The following is a 15,223-nucleotide window of genomic DNA, read 5'->3' on the forward strand; positions in this document are numbered from 1 at the left end:
TTAAATGATAAAATATTCAAACATGCTGCTGTGCAGAGGGACCTGGGCGTCCTAGTGCATGAGTCACAAAAAGTTGGTTTACAGGTGCAACAGGTGATTAAGGTGGCGAATTGAGTTTTGCCCTTCATTGCTAGGGGGATGGAGTTTAAGAGTGTGGAAGTTATGCTGCAACTGTATAAGGTGTTATTGAGGCCACACCTGGAGTAGTGTGTTCAGTTTTGGTCTCCTTACCGGAGAAAGGATGTACTGGAGCTGGAGGGTGTGCAGAGGAGATTCACTAGGTTAATCCCAGAGTTGAGGGGGTTGGATTACAAGGAGAGGTCGAGTAGACTGGGACTGTACTCATTGGAATTTAGAAGGATGAGGAGAGATCTTATAGAAACATATAAAATTATGATAGGAATAGATAGGATAGATGCAGGGAGGTTGTTTCCACTTGCGGATGAAAGTATTACTAGGGGGCATAGCCTCAAAATAAGGGGAAGTAGATTTAGGACCAAGTTTAGGAGGAACTTCTTTACCCAAAGGGTTGTGAATCTATGGAATTCCCTGCCCAGTGAAACAGTTCAGGCACCTTCATTACATGTTTTCAAGATAAAGATGTTTTTTGAAGAATAAGGGGATTAAGGGTTATGGTGTTCGGGCGGGAAAGTGGAGCTGAGTCCACAAAAGATCAGCCATGATCTCATTGAATGGCAGAGCAGGCTCAAAGAGCCAGCTGGCCTACTCCTGCTCCTAGTTCTTATGTTCTTATATAATGGATGGGCAAGGTAGTCCTGCTGATCTTCTACAAATATTTTGACTCTGACATTTTTAAGAATCTCAGCTGTCATTGGTTCCGGGTATGTCACTCAGTGTCAAATTTGGTTAACAATACCTTGGAACATTTTATTATGGCATAGTTATGTATGAATGCCAATTGTTTTTGTAGTAGATATGAAGCAGTGAAGTCATGTTGCATCAGATATCTGGAAACTGGACCTTATAGAAACAGGTAACATCTTTGCTTATCCAAGAATATGGTCCCAATCTAGCTCAGATTTAGTTGGAGCGATTAGGAAAATTTTAAGTTCATCTTTCTGCAAATTAACTGAACAGTTTACGAAGGCTGAGCTGATGTTGCCAATTAGTATCATCTTAATAAAGCACTATGCTTAATACTTAGGTACATGTGTTTCAGGTTGTCAGCTGCAAAATTAACTGGCATGACAGAGAACATGGCTATTGGCAGAGATCATGGTCCTGACACGGATTGTAACACCTGCAGCTGTCTATACTAATAACATTATACATATTGAACACAACTGCAATCTATCCATCTCCCTAACGAGTGCAGTGAATTCTAACCTACTACTGTTTTATTTGGTTTCTTTCCAGATGATTTTTCAGTCAAACGCATCCTTAAATTCAATGCTCAGCAAAAGAGGTGCTCGTCAAAGCAGGCCCTTAAAAATGATCAGTATTCACAGATGAAAACTTCACTCAAGTATCCAGACACTGATAACAGAGACAGAGGATCAGTCCCAGTATTTTTTTTTAAATTAGAGCCAACTTGATCAGTTCTGGAGACTGCAGAATAAATAACACTGCTCCGATGGTGTCTACAACTATCTGAAATCCGGTCTTATTCAGGAGGGATTATTCAAATCACATTTCAAAGACCTGTAGAAGCTAGAAAGTGGTTTACAGCGCAGGAGGTCCATCTATTTACCTTATAAAGTCAGATTTTCCTCTTCTCCATATTATTCCCCACCCCTCCCATAAGTGAATTTGCAGGCCTGGTGTCAATATCATATTGAGTCAGCAGATCTGCAAAGCTGCAGTCCAGTCCGACTTACCATTCAGTTTTACTTATCCTGTGTGATGGGATCTTATCTTCATTTTCCATCAATGACCCAAATAAGACCAGGAACTTACCGTTGAGGGAACTCACGGAGGTAGTTTAGCTTCCAAATTCTTCCATTATCATGGTATACCAATGCAAATTGCCAAACCAATTTTTCTTTAAAATAAACAGTTTCGCTTCATATTTGATAACTTTGCTGCAATAGAAAACTGCCTACATAATATCTGAAACTATTTTAAGGTGAGTTTTGAAAGATATTTTCAACAACCGAGACTTGTGTTGCACTGGTTTTACAATCTTCCTTTTACAAGTTTGAAATAAAATAAACTGATGTGCTAAAGACAATAATGGTGTTTTACCAGTTATATAGGAGCTTTCGTGAAGAAGCTTTTGCCCCAACTGTTTATTACACACATCCACAAAAGATTTCTACAATGAAAGAAACTATGAAGGAGAACATGTGAGCCACAATACAAAAATATGTTGCAGCTCTAGAACTGATAAGGTTGGACATAGTTGCTAAAAATCTTAAAAGAATATAACTAAATTCAGCATTTCTCTCATACATTTTGCAGAAGTTAATGACGTATCTTAGCCATCTCATTTTTTTTTAAACTCACCTGTGAGTAGGTATCTGTGGCACAGTCACCACTGGTACTGTTGCGCGCCGCTCTTCCAGAAAATTTCTAATCTTTTTATTTTTTTGTTTAGATTTGACTTTGGTCTTTTTAGGTGATACTTTCTTCGGACTCTCACCATCACCAACATCTTTTTCCTGGTCCTCTTCATCTTCCTCAGCCTCATTATCACCCAATGCAAGAATTTTTTTCACTGACCCTGGTGGGGAGTGGATATCACAATATGCTGTTTTTCGGACACTGAAAGTTGTCCCATTGGCACTAGTTTCTCGTACCGGTTCCATCTTCATGTACAAACCAGTCCTCTGAGCACAGGTCACATGGAATGCCATGTAGCAATTAGCTTTGTGACACTGGATAGACGCTCCAGCACCTTTCTGCTTGCAAATATAGCATATTAACTTCCACCTAGCAGAAGGAATGTTCTCTATGCTGTCTATTGGCTCCAAGAACACAGTATTAGCAAAGCAGACCTCTGGTATCCACAGAGCACACACTACATGGGCCCATCGGCCATCGTCTGTTTGTTTAAAAGCACCACCATTATTTGGACACAAAGCGCAATCAACAGGCCTGGAAGGAGATTGTAGGCAGCAGCGGCAAAGCCATTGTCCCTCTGGAATATATGGCACTCCGTAGCACTCCTGATGTACAGCAAGATTGCAGATATCACAAAATAAGATCACATTGCTATTCTGACATTCACCATCCATACAAATACAACAAACAGCATCTTCATCAATTAGTGACTGAGGATCACCTTTATTCCGGCTTTCAAAGTAAGACTCCTTTTCCAATTTGTCCATGAGGCACTCAAATGTCTCTTGGGAGACTATACCAAGCAGGTCACCCTTACGCTTTTCATTGATCATTTCTAGCCATGCATAATCCTCCTCATCCATATCGTATTCAACTTCAACATCCAGTTCTTCCACTGATTTTTCAATATATCTGTAATATGCCGATGGCAGGGGTGGGGCATCAGGTGGATTATAGTCAATAATTCTAAAAGAAGGTTGAGGTAATTCAGCAGATCCCCCAGCGGCATGTTTAGAGGCGGACTCTTTCCTTTTGTCTTTGCAAATTGTTTTTTTGGATTTTGATGGAAAGAGAGGTTGTTCACTGTTTTCTTTGTTACTATTACATTCTGTAATCTCTTGGGCAGTCAAGTCATCTTCAGTGATAATTTTTAAAGTATCAAATATGCTAAATCTGTGCAGTCTCCCATCAATGTCTACCTCAACCATCCGCTGCGCTTGAGCGTACGTCAATGTCTCTCTGCTTGGTGAGCATTTAAGTCCATAGGGAGATGGGGAACGACGACCTCCACAGCTATTTCTCATCTTCCTCTGCGGTTTTTGCATCATCTACTGGCAATCTGTGAAGCAGTAACAACTGTATCAGAACAGAAATTTTCATTTAGAGATATCACCGTAACATTTTATTTTTAATTTTGAATGCACAGTATGATCTTGAGCAGCAGTGTACAAAGCAAACCATTCCCAAGAAATGACAATTAAATTTTTTATGTTTTTATTGTTTTGTGTGTGACCACAGTATATTTCACCTCCACCATCCTGTACTGAAAAATTAGAAAATTAAATGAAGTTACTTTAAACAGAACTAGAAATAATTGACGGGCAACTGAACTGGAATTTTGAGCAGCATGGGAAAATCTCAGGAGATAATTTTCTGCATACATTTTTGTATTATGTTTTATAATAGGCAACATTGAATGCATATACCACCAGCCTTTTCAAAACTGACCCATAATGCTGTTAGAAACTGGTAATGTAGAGGACATATCTCAAGCACCATAATATTTTCTTCTTAATTTTTATGTCTTTACATATTATGAGATATTAAAAGGAATACCACAACAATCTAAATGGCAAACTTCTGCAGCATTGTCATCGACTAACTTCACTTACTGGTAAAAGGAACGTGTGATTATTTGCTAAAACATCTTGTTTCAATTATTTGCAGACATCCAAATCTGAAAACACAAAGGGACTTCCAATTTCAAAATAATGGTTCATAGAAACACTTCAGCATTACCTCATGATCCTAGTATCAAGCCCCATCACCCTGGATGTCTAAAGTGTGGTATCATTCAATGTATTTGGAATAAGCCAATTTAAAATTAAATGTCAGAAGCCAAACAGTCATCGTTATATAGAGGCTTACAATCAAGTGTATGGATTAGTTTCTTTTACCTCAAAAAGATGTTCCTCGTCGTTCAGAAGACGCTTTGGAACGAATGTAGCCTTTTGGCTATTATTGCCTTTCCTATGTCTGGTAACTCTTGCATTCCCCATGAAATAGGGAACGCTAGGTGGAGGCAATGACAGTAGGGGGCTCTTCTGTCTGGACTCCTTGCCTCAAGCTTTTCAAACTTGGCACAAGAACTTCTACTGATCTTCAAGGAAGCCCAAGATGATTTTTTTTTTTTTTTTTAAGGTCAGCAGCAGAACATGCGTGTTTGGTAAAACTGATGCTTTAGAGCTATACTGGGTTGGCGTTCAGTTTATCATAAATTATAAAGCCGTATTACTTTCTATTTACTACCTCCACAGAAAAAAGTTCCAAATTAGCAAAATTTCAGAAAAGTCTATTTGAAAGTACAGATAAAACTTCCCTCGGTAGCTAAATTAACTCTAAGCAAAATACTAGATGCTAGATATCTGAAATAAAAACAGAAAATGCTGGAAATTCCCAGGTCAGGCACTATCTATGGAAAGAGAAACAGAGAATGTTTCAGGTTGTTGACCTTCTGAGTATGTCCTGCATTTTCTGTTTTCATTGGTAAATTAAGGGTCTAGTATGTAACTGTACCACATCAATAAGATCAAAAATATGAAGATATCCAAACAGTTTCCATGCCCTAATCTGTCCTCAAAACACTTGTACTCTATTTGCACTTTTTGTTGATTTGCCCCATTTAGGTTTTGTGGGTGCAGAGATTTAGAAATGACTATGTTTCAAAGTAGCCCTTTAACTGATAAAAATCCTACATCAAAATACAATGATCTAATAGTATGAACAATTTAAAATGTGTAAGTTAATATGGATATGCATTTATTACTTTGACCGTGCTAACTGCTAGAAATGGACCTACAAGCCCATGTGAACAAAAGGATTTAGCCAGCAGGGATTCTAAACTCACAAGACGATAAGACCATAAGACATAGGAGCAGAATTAGGCCACTCGGCCCATCATGTCTGCTCCGCCATCATGGCTGATATTTTTCTCATCCCCATAACCCCTGATCCCCTTATTGATCAAAAACCTATCTATCTCTGTTTTAAAAACACTCAGTGATTTGGCCTCCACAGCATTCTGCAGCAAAGAGTTCCACAGATTCACCACCCTCTGGCTGAAGAAATTCCTCCTCACCTCTGTTTTAAAGGATCGTCCCTTTAGTCTGAGATTGTGTCCTCTGCTTCTAGTTTTTCCTATAAGTGGAAACATTCTCTCCACATCCAGGCCACGCAGTATCCTGTAAGTTTCAATAAGATCCCCCCTCATCCTTCTAAACTCCAACGAGTACAGACCCAGAATCCTCAACCGTTCCTCATACGACAAGCTCTTCATTCCTGGGGTCATTCTTGTGAACCTCCTCTGGACCCTTTCCAAGGCCTGTGGAACTTTCAGCAGCAATCAACAACTCAGGTGTTGAAAAAATTGCTGCAAAGTATAGATAAATATTATAAATATTTACTTGAACATGCAAGAATTTTGTATTTTGTTCACTCCTATAAACTTCTAACAAGGAGGTGTGCCTTATCATCACCCCTTTCTATTACACTGCATAAGAATGCAAAAAAAAACCTTTGATGCAATTTTTACTATTCACGATTTCAAATTTTCTTTAACTATAACCTTTGAATGCTTTTCCAAGCCAATCAAGGTTCAGCTTTTTTTTTTAAAAACACATTTTTTTCCCCATTAGCCCTTAAATATGCAAAAAAAAGACATTAAATAAAAAGGAAAAGGAAAATTAAAATGAAGCAGAATGGCAGATAAGTGTGGAGCACAAAAAAGATTTTAAAATCACATTTCCAGTAATTAACAGAGTTCTTAAAGTTTTTTCTGCCACTGGGTAGCTTTTTGGTGTGATGTTAGCATTTAATTCAGGATCACAATACATGCACTCAATTTAAGCCTACCAAGGACAATCAATTAAAACTTTCTGCACAGAAGTCTGTATCGCAATAAGATATCGGCTTTAATAAATGAAGTCTGCGTACTATGCATCGACTGTTGAATATTCTGTCATAACCGCACCTGCGATTAGCGTTAGTAAGATATTTCATACCAAATGCCAGTAAAGTTCTGTTTGAACAAGAACATAAGAACCAGGAGCAGGTGTAGGCCATCATTCCCCTCAAGCCTGCTCCGCCATTCAACAAGATCATGGCTGAACTTCTTGTGGACTCAGCTCCACTTACCCACCTGCTCACCATAACCCTTAATTCCTTTACTGATCAAAACTCTATCTTTGCCTTAAAAACATTCAATGAGGTAGCCTTGACTGCTTCACTGGGCAGGGAATTCCACAGATTTACAACCCTTTGGGTGAAGATGTTCCTCCTCAACTCAAGTCCTTAAATCTCCTCCCCCTTGCCCCCTAGTTCTAGTTTCACCAGCCAGTGGAAATAACCTCCCTGCTTCTATCTCAACTATTCCCTTTATAATTTTATATGTTTCTAGAAGATCACCCCTCATTCTCCTAAATTTCAATGAGTATAGTACCAGTTTACTCAGTCTCTCCCCGTAAGCCAATCCTCTCAGCTCCAAAATCAACCTAGTGAATCTCCTCTGCACCCCCTCCAGTTCCAGTACATCCTTTCTCAAGTAAGGAGACCAAAACTGTACACAGTATTCCAGGTGTAGCTTTACCAGCACTCTATGCAGCTGCAACTTAACCTCCCTGTTTTTGAACTCCATCCCTCTAGCAACGAAGGACAAAATTTCATTTGCCTTCTTGATTACCTACTGCACCTGCAAACCAACTTTTTGTGATTCATGCACAAGGACACCCAGGTCCCTCTGCACAGCAGCATACTGCAATTTTTTTACCATTTAAATAATAGTCCATTTTGTTGTTATTCCTACCAAAATGGATGACCTCATATTTACCAATTTATTGTATTCCTAGACATATTGTTTCAATCCTACATTATCATATCCCAAAACTAAAGATTCATGCAATGGGGACAAAAATACATCAATACCAAAGTTCTTTTTTTTTCTAATCAATTGCGCCTCCTTCTCTGTAGGCATCAATTGTTGCAAAGATACGAGCACCCACTTTCCTCCATGACCAAAAATCCATGAAATGTGCGCGCGCCGCGACAGTGTCAACAGACAATTCAACCTAAGGAATTCCACAACGGGCCAGATCTGATCTTCCTTCAGATAGCAATCAAAAAAGAGAATTCTGACCAATTTTCTCGTGACGAACCCAGGGGACTGAAGTCAACAAGTGCACTTAAAACTTGCAATCAAATAATTCTGCACAGACTCATCTGTATAACTCGGTTACTCATTCAATAAACTCACTAAGCATCAGGGAGCCTTCCCAGAATACATCAATGAGAGTATAAGGATTTTATTTTTAATAAGCAAACTGGAGCACACTAAAATCAGGGCTTTCACATTTGTCCAATTGTAGGCATGTTGTGAGCATATAAGCTAAACAAATCTGTAAAATTGACACACAAGTTACTGAAGTAATAAATATTTTGGGTCATTGCCTGTCCACTTCAGGCAAGGACTTTATATGGTATAATATCTAGGTTGCAATGAAACAAGATAGAGATGAAAAGGAAAGCACAAAAGACCCAAACAACAGAAATGAGAATTAAATGAAATGCTCTCAAGATTTAAAAAAAAAAAATGGAAATTAAACCTCAGTTCAATAAAGTATTATGACCTCAGTAGAGACCAATAAATATTGAAAAAGAACTTTGAATTCTCAAATAATTCACTAAAAAGAACATGCAACAATATTTCACTTTATAAAGTTTTAAAGGAAAAGGTTTTACTGACAAAAGCATAAAGAAGCACCACAGTGCAGCTCGCAAACATTTATGCTTTAATTTCAAAATTTCTAACAGGGCCCTCCCTATTTCACTTTTTAAACTAAAAATCCCTTCTTTTTTCTTTAATAAAAAAAAGTGTCAAGTGTCAATTCCAATCTCCCAGAAATAAATCAACGTGCTTGTTCGCTCTCAAAAGATTTACTGTGGTTTTTCTCCTTTCCCTAGTTATCTTCCAAGGTGAGGAGTTTAGGATGACACATTGGTTAGCACTGCTGCCTCACATCACCAGGGACCCAGGTTCAATTCCGGCCTCGGATGACTGTGTGTGGAGTTTGCACTTTCTCCCAGTGCCTGCGTGGATTTTCTCCTGGTGCTCTGGTTTTCTCCCAGTCCAAAGATGTGCAGGTTAGGTGGGATGTTCATGCTAAATTGCCCCTTAGGTTGGGGTTGCAGGAATAGGGTGGGGAATTTGGGCCTAAGTAGGGTGGTCTTTCAAAGAGTCGGTGCAGACTCGATGGGCCAAATGGCCTCCTTCTGCACTGTATGGATTCTATGATGATTTCATGGAGATTCTCTCACTAGCATCCAGCTAGATGAATCCTCTAGCACTACTTCAATACCTCACAAATTTGGATTTTCCCAGACTGAGCATGGGCGTAATTTGCACCCTTGCATAGTGGCTTCAAATCAGAAACATCCTTAGTCCCTTATAGTTCTCTCATATATGTTCCAGCTACTGACAGAATCTCTCTCTCTGCCTGTCTCAAGTGGTCCCAGGCCGATTGCCTCGCAGACAGTGAAAAATGTAGAGATATACCAAAACAATAAAAATCTTCCCAACCCTCACAGCCCATCCCTCTGGCAATGTGACACAGAATTATCTTTAACTTTTTTCCTGGATCTGAAAGTATATAGATACTTTAAAATCTCTGTTTTCCAGGCATCTTCGTTGATCTATGGAAATCTCATGAATAATTCAACCCACCCGGTTTACACCTCAACTTCAAACCCCTTTAGAGAAGCCTACAGACGAGCCCCTCTCCTCAATACCTCTCACCACCATCCCAGCAACACAAAAGGAGTACCTGCCCCATTACTCTTCAACTCCCAGACCTATCTGATAAGATATCCAGACCAAGCTTTCTTGCATCTAGCCTACATTTAAAAATGGTTCCAAACTTTTAAAAATCCTATCATAAATGCATTTGTAACAGAAGTAGTGAATTCTGTTTACCGCAAAGGCAAAAAGCATTCCAGCAACTGGAATACTGCATTGGTGCACACAATCCTTAGCACAGCTCACAGCTTCTAAAGTTTGAAACTTCAGCATCAGGTAATAATAATGCTTTCCCCTTCTGTTCATTGAAAAATACCTTAATTTGAAAATAAAATGTCTTCACGCATTTTGGTGAGAATGAGAAATAAATAAGGAGTTGCCATATGCAACAGCTTTCAAAGCTCTCAACACATATGTAAAGTGTTCATTGACTTGCTATCAAAAGTTTTTCGCACAGTAGTTGTTACTAGAATGCAAAATTCCTATTAATGACTTCATATTGTATGCTAAAACATATTGTATCGCAAATCACTAAGTTAATAAAGTTATGTTTTTCTTGTTTGAACTGAAAATTTCAAATTGAAGGAAGGTTTCCTATCCTCTAACATAAGCAAACGTATCAGCACAAGCAGCTAATTACTGTTTTATAAACATATCAAATTTTAAATTAAATCTTTCTGCTTCTTCCTATCCCAAAAAAGCTGAACATGTCATAGATAAGGTCAGACTGAAACGACAAGCAGAAATTCCAACTGTACTTTTACATTTCTAATAATCGGAACCAAATAGTTCCCTGAGCAAAGAGGGGAATGTTTTTGTTGTTGCACCAACTGTACTGTACCTGTCCTGGCATTTATGATCGGGCAAGAACATACTGATATCACTAACACCATGAATCAATTATTGAATTGTGAATTTTTGCACATTTATTTCCACAAATATCCCCTATTTTTAAATAAGAACAGCTAGTTCTGGAATACTAATGATAATTTGATGTCGGAAACATGTAGAAAGCCATACGGATTACATGAATAATTTGGCAGAGGCCATTTAAACAAAATAAAGTTTATTTTTCGCCCAAACACAAATGTTCATGGTTACATTTAAAACAGACAATTCATCCCTGGTCACTTATGGGAGTTTAAAAATAATTTGGGAAGTAATTACACCTCAGCTCATACCCCTTGTCCTATCATTGGATCCACGTTTCAAATGCAAAGGTTTTACTTCCTACCAAAAATGTTGAAGAGAAACGTATGCTCCTAAATATACAGGATGTCTACACAATACAGTTAAGTGCCAAATCAGTATTTAATAACCAAGACACAAATTTTAATCAGATCAAAATAAATGCTTTGAAATAATAATTCTGTACATGGTAATAACGTAGATGTTTTCATTAAAAGCAACGGGCAATGCAATGGCTTTATATCATTTGGAATGCCTTCCACAATACATTGGTTTCCGTCAATACAAAGCACCAGTAAGATCCAATTGTTTGTGACATTCGTAATAGTAGGGTTCTACTTCGATTTACGACTTCAAATTTACTTTAGGTGACTAGCTCTTACTGTATCACCCGGGACACAGGTGACTTCGACATAGATACGAGCCTCGTGTATGTTCTAAACTCGCCAACAAGAATGCTGGTTTACCTCGTCAACAGCGTTCAATAAGAAAAATAAATCAATGAACGGGCGACGAACAGAGATCGGCCAATGCCCCAAGCGCTCAAGACAAACGCCACAACAAGTCCTTCGGAGCGAGGCACGGCAGGGAAGCAATTTTAGGCAGTTTAGCCACCGAGGGCGACCGGTGTGTGCACATTATATAATAATCGTGTACTTTATTCCAAAAGGTTCGACCCCGTTGTCATATTACTAAGTGGACATTGTTGACGTGGCCCGAGGTCCCGGGCTCAGTCCTTTGTCCTCCCGCTGCACGGGCTCTGACTGACCCCCCGGGCCCACCCCCACAGAAAACAACTGGATACTCACGCCAGCTCAGCTGTTCGATGACGTCGCGGACACCGGGGGTCAAAAGGTGGCTGACGTCACTGCAGCAAATCATTTTCCCGGCGCGTTTGAATCTACCTCCTGTCGGCACGAGCCGCCCACCCAGGCCACCATAAAACACACCAACGTACCACCCCACCCCCTCACCCCTTACCCAACTGAAATCATGATTGACAAATCACCGTCTCCACTCCGACCATTACTGAGCTCCCTTTTTACCAAGAACTTCCCAGAATTTTCCCCTCGAACACCTCCCCCCCCCTCCTCCTCCCACAAAAACAACACCGGGCAACGGCTCAACCGACCCTGTTAACGGACGCCCACAGCGGACGACGGCTGATGGACAGGAGCGCCGGCCAATGGACGCCGGTCATCATACCGGCCAGGCGCCAATCAGGAGAGCGGATGCTCTCCGCTGACCAATAGGCACGGCGAGAGGGCAGGACCTGCAGCTCCCCGTCCCCTCCCCCTCCAATAGGTCCGGCCGGACGGAGAGAATTTACTGTAGAACAAGATGGCGGCTATTTCCACAACAAGCGACCCCCCCAACGCATATTAATTACAGACCTCCGACGGATAAACGGCGGAGTGCCTTTCACTCGCCGGCGGCCAGCGCAGCACCAAAAGCTTCACTTTCCGGCCCGCCGCGGGGCCGGGAGGAAAAAAAAACAAGACAAACGCGTTATTTTTTTTTTTTACAAAAAGAACCCCGCCATTTACCTTGTATGTAAATCCGAGCCAAGTCGGAGAACAGGGCAGGGGAAGGGGGAAGGGTTTAAAAACACCCTCCGGGACACGGTAATTGCTAAATGGCACCAGGAGCCGCCCGGTATCTGCCGTCGTTCAACGCTTAATAGGTCGTCCTGTCGGTTCGGAGGACTTCATGGTGCGCCCGTGGATGTCTCGGGGCGGCAAAAGGCGGACTTTTAATGGAGATTTTAGTGCGAGGAAGAGTACGTAAGATAGCGGTAGGAACGCGAACCCTTTGCCGCTGGTGGGGGTGGGGGAGGGGAGGGAGGAGGGGGGGGTAAGAAGAGAGAGAGAGGGAAAAAAATGCTCTTTTCAATCACAGGCCGGACACGCCCCTGCGCATGACCCGAGCGATGGCGGAAACCCCGTGCGGCAGCCAGAGAGCCAGTGCGTGAGTGGGGGGCCGGCCGGCCGCAGAACCCGCAGGCTGCCTTTACATTCGCCGTCCACCCTTGACCGAAGGCAAACATCCCCGGCCCGCCAGCGGGGCGGAGGGCACAGCCGCGGCACCTCTGCCGCCGAGGCTTCGAGTGACGGGCTGGCCGTCGCCAACTTTACTGCACCAACTCTCTTTTTTGTTTTTCAAAAGAAAGTCTTCAATCTCTTCTCCCTACTGGTCTTCGTAATTAACTCGTGTCAGCAATACGGATCACGCAGTTTAAAACCAAGGAGCCGTTTTCTCACGCCCCTGGAAAATAAGTTACTTTTTTTTGCCCCCCCCCCCCCGGTGCATCCAGCATGATGCATCAACCATGGATTACATATTTTATCCTCGCCCTTGGTTTTTTTTTTCGTTTGAAGATCAACGTTGAATCAATCCAGTCGTCGTTTGGCCATTTGAAGCGTGCTCGAGAGCCAGCAATTTGCTGGAGTGCAAACTAGTAGGTGTGGAGGGCAGGGGGTGAGTGGCTCTCTTGCCTGGCCCCCGTCAAAATTGCTCTTGGCGGGAGTGGATTGTGGTGGGCAACGAGGTGGAAAAAATGGTGCAGTAAGTAACCGGCCTCGCTGCTTCTCAGTCTCGCTGCACGGCATGCTAGTGACTGGGCGAAGGTTACGACTCGACTGAGCAACGACCATAGTGAATAAGACGCGGGATAGTCAGCTACATGATGACAATTGGCCAATGAGAGCATTGCCAGAGGACACTATCACGTGATTCCTATTGTCCAATGAGCGAACAGAAAATGCCATTTGCTCTATGAAGGTCCAAAAAAGAACCTAAGTCTATAGACGTCGGCTGTACCTAGCTATAGAAGAGTATTTCAGAAACTTTTAGCTTTCCAAATTGGCATTTGCAGGGTCTGTGTTCAGTGCATTAATGCAACTGCCTGATTAAACTTTTGTCTCTATCAAAATTATGTGAATGATAAAAGAAATATTGCTTTGTTAGTTGAAACAGACCCGACTACACTACATCGAGCGTTGCTGTACATAGCCTGAAAACTGATTAGACTTCCTATCAAGCTGCCATGTTATTGACTAGGGCCCAGGCCACTCTTCCTAGCTGCCATGTTATTGAAGATACAGTTCACAGTTAATCTCCCCCCTGTCAGTACACTTAGATTTGAATGCACAAAGCACAGACTGGAGTTCAGATGTGTACTTTCAATATATTTTTGCTTCTCAATCTCATTCATTTTCAATAAAATTTGATATATGCAATCCTTTAGAATTCATTTGACATTTACTACACTTCACCTCAGGCACTTTAGAAAATATGTTAAACCATAGTTTAAGTATGTACATGTACTAAGTTGCATTTTGCCTAAAGGACTACTTGTGAAATGTGGTTACTCTATCACTGCAGTAATATGTCCCCTGTATTCAATAATGAAGGCAGCATGGTAAATGGGACCATTGATAACTATGCAGACTATTATGTGACAGTGTCTACCACAAGCGTCACATTCTGGGAAGAAAGATTTCTCCTGTCTATCTCTATGATGTTGCCATACTTGTATCTCACGACTTGCTATCACCCTAGCACCTCAAATTCCTTCACTGTTCTCACTATATGCTTTTTCTATTGAAAGCCCAAGTTTTCAAGGGTCAATGACAATAATGCACTGCTTCAGTTGAATCTGTTGCCGTGCTCTTTTGTGCAACTGCTGTTTTCTTTCATTTGCCTGTTCTCCATAAAACACTAGCTGTGGTACCTAAATTCGAGGTGAAGCTAGAACATAGCACTACTTGCATGCTAAACAGTGAAAGCAACATCTTTGTAGACAGAGCTAAGTGATCTAACAACCAATGCAGGAGATCAAAGCGCTGGAGTTCTGTCACACCTAGTCATGAGTAAGCTAGCAAGATGAATATCCCCATTCTCAACAATTGTGGCGCTCAACAGAAGAGCAAAGTACAAGGCTTGAAGTGCTGAATGGATGATCCATCTTGGTCTTCCCCAGCGTGATAATTCAAATTCAATTAATTCCATATGATATCAAGAAACAACAAAGCATACTGTATGCCCAACAACATTCTGACTATGGTTCTGGATCTTCTGCTAGCCACATCTCTAGCAAAGCTGTTCCAGTAAAGTTGCAACACTGGCTCTACCCATCAAAGTGGAGAATTGCGCAGGTATGACTTGGTCACAAGACCAAAATAATTCTATCCAATCAATTACTCTCCATCTCCCTACTCCCATTCATTAATAAAGTGATGAAAGGTGTCTGATAGCCCTATTACATGTACACAAAAGCATGAATTAGGAGTAAGCTATTCAGTCCCTCAAACCTGCACTGAGTAGGCAATTCGGCCCCTCACGCCCACTCCATACCAATAACCAGTTCACATGCTCAATTATGTTCTGCCAAGACAACTCGGCTCCAGAAATCAATATTCCCTCATGATTCTCAAATGGATAAAC

At 41.1% G+C, this 15,223-nt stretch overlaps 1 protein-coding gene across 4 annotated transcripts in view; it reads right to left on the reverse strand.

Moving 5' to 3' along the window:
- Positions 1–12,614, reverse strand: part of brpf3b (bromodomain and PHD finger containing, 3b) — a 78,379-nt gene extending 65,765 nt beyond the window's left edge. The window contains exons 1-3 of one of the 4 annotated variants that reach the window (XM_072480340.1): positions 12,325–12,614; positions 5,882–6,172; positions 2,467–3,862 (exon numbers count right to left, since the gene is read on the reverse strand). In XM_072480340.1, the coding sequence (XP_072336441.1) occupies positions 2,467–3,851 (1,385 nt within the window). In that variant the 5' untranslated portion in view covers positions 3,852–3,862; positions 5,882–6,172; positions 12,325–12,614. Of the gene's footprint in view, positions 1–2,466; positions 3,863–5,881; positions 6,173–11,586; positions 11,752–12,324 lie in introns of those variants that run through there. The other 3 variants (XM_072480339.1, XM_072480337.1, XM_072480338.1) reach the window with 3 other exon arrangements.
- Between the last annotated feature and the right edge of the window lie 2,609 nt (positions 12,615–15,223).

Source organism: Scyliorhinus torazame, chromosome 17 (assembly GCF_047496885.1).
Source record: "Scyliorhinus torazame isolate Kashiwa2021f chromosome 17, sScyTor2.1, whole genome shotgun sequence".
NCBI classification, from domain to species: Eukaryota; Metazoa; Chordata; class Chondrichthyes; order Carcharhiniformes; family Scyliorhinidae; genus Scyliorhinus; species Scyliorhinus torazame.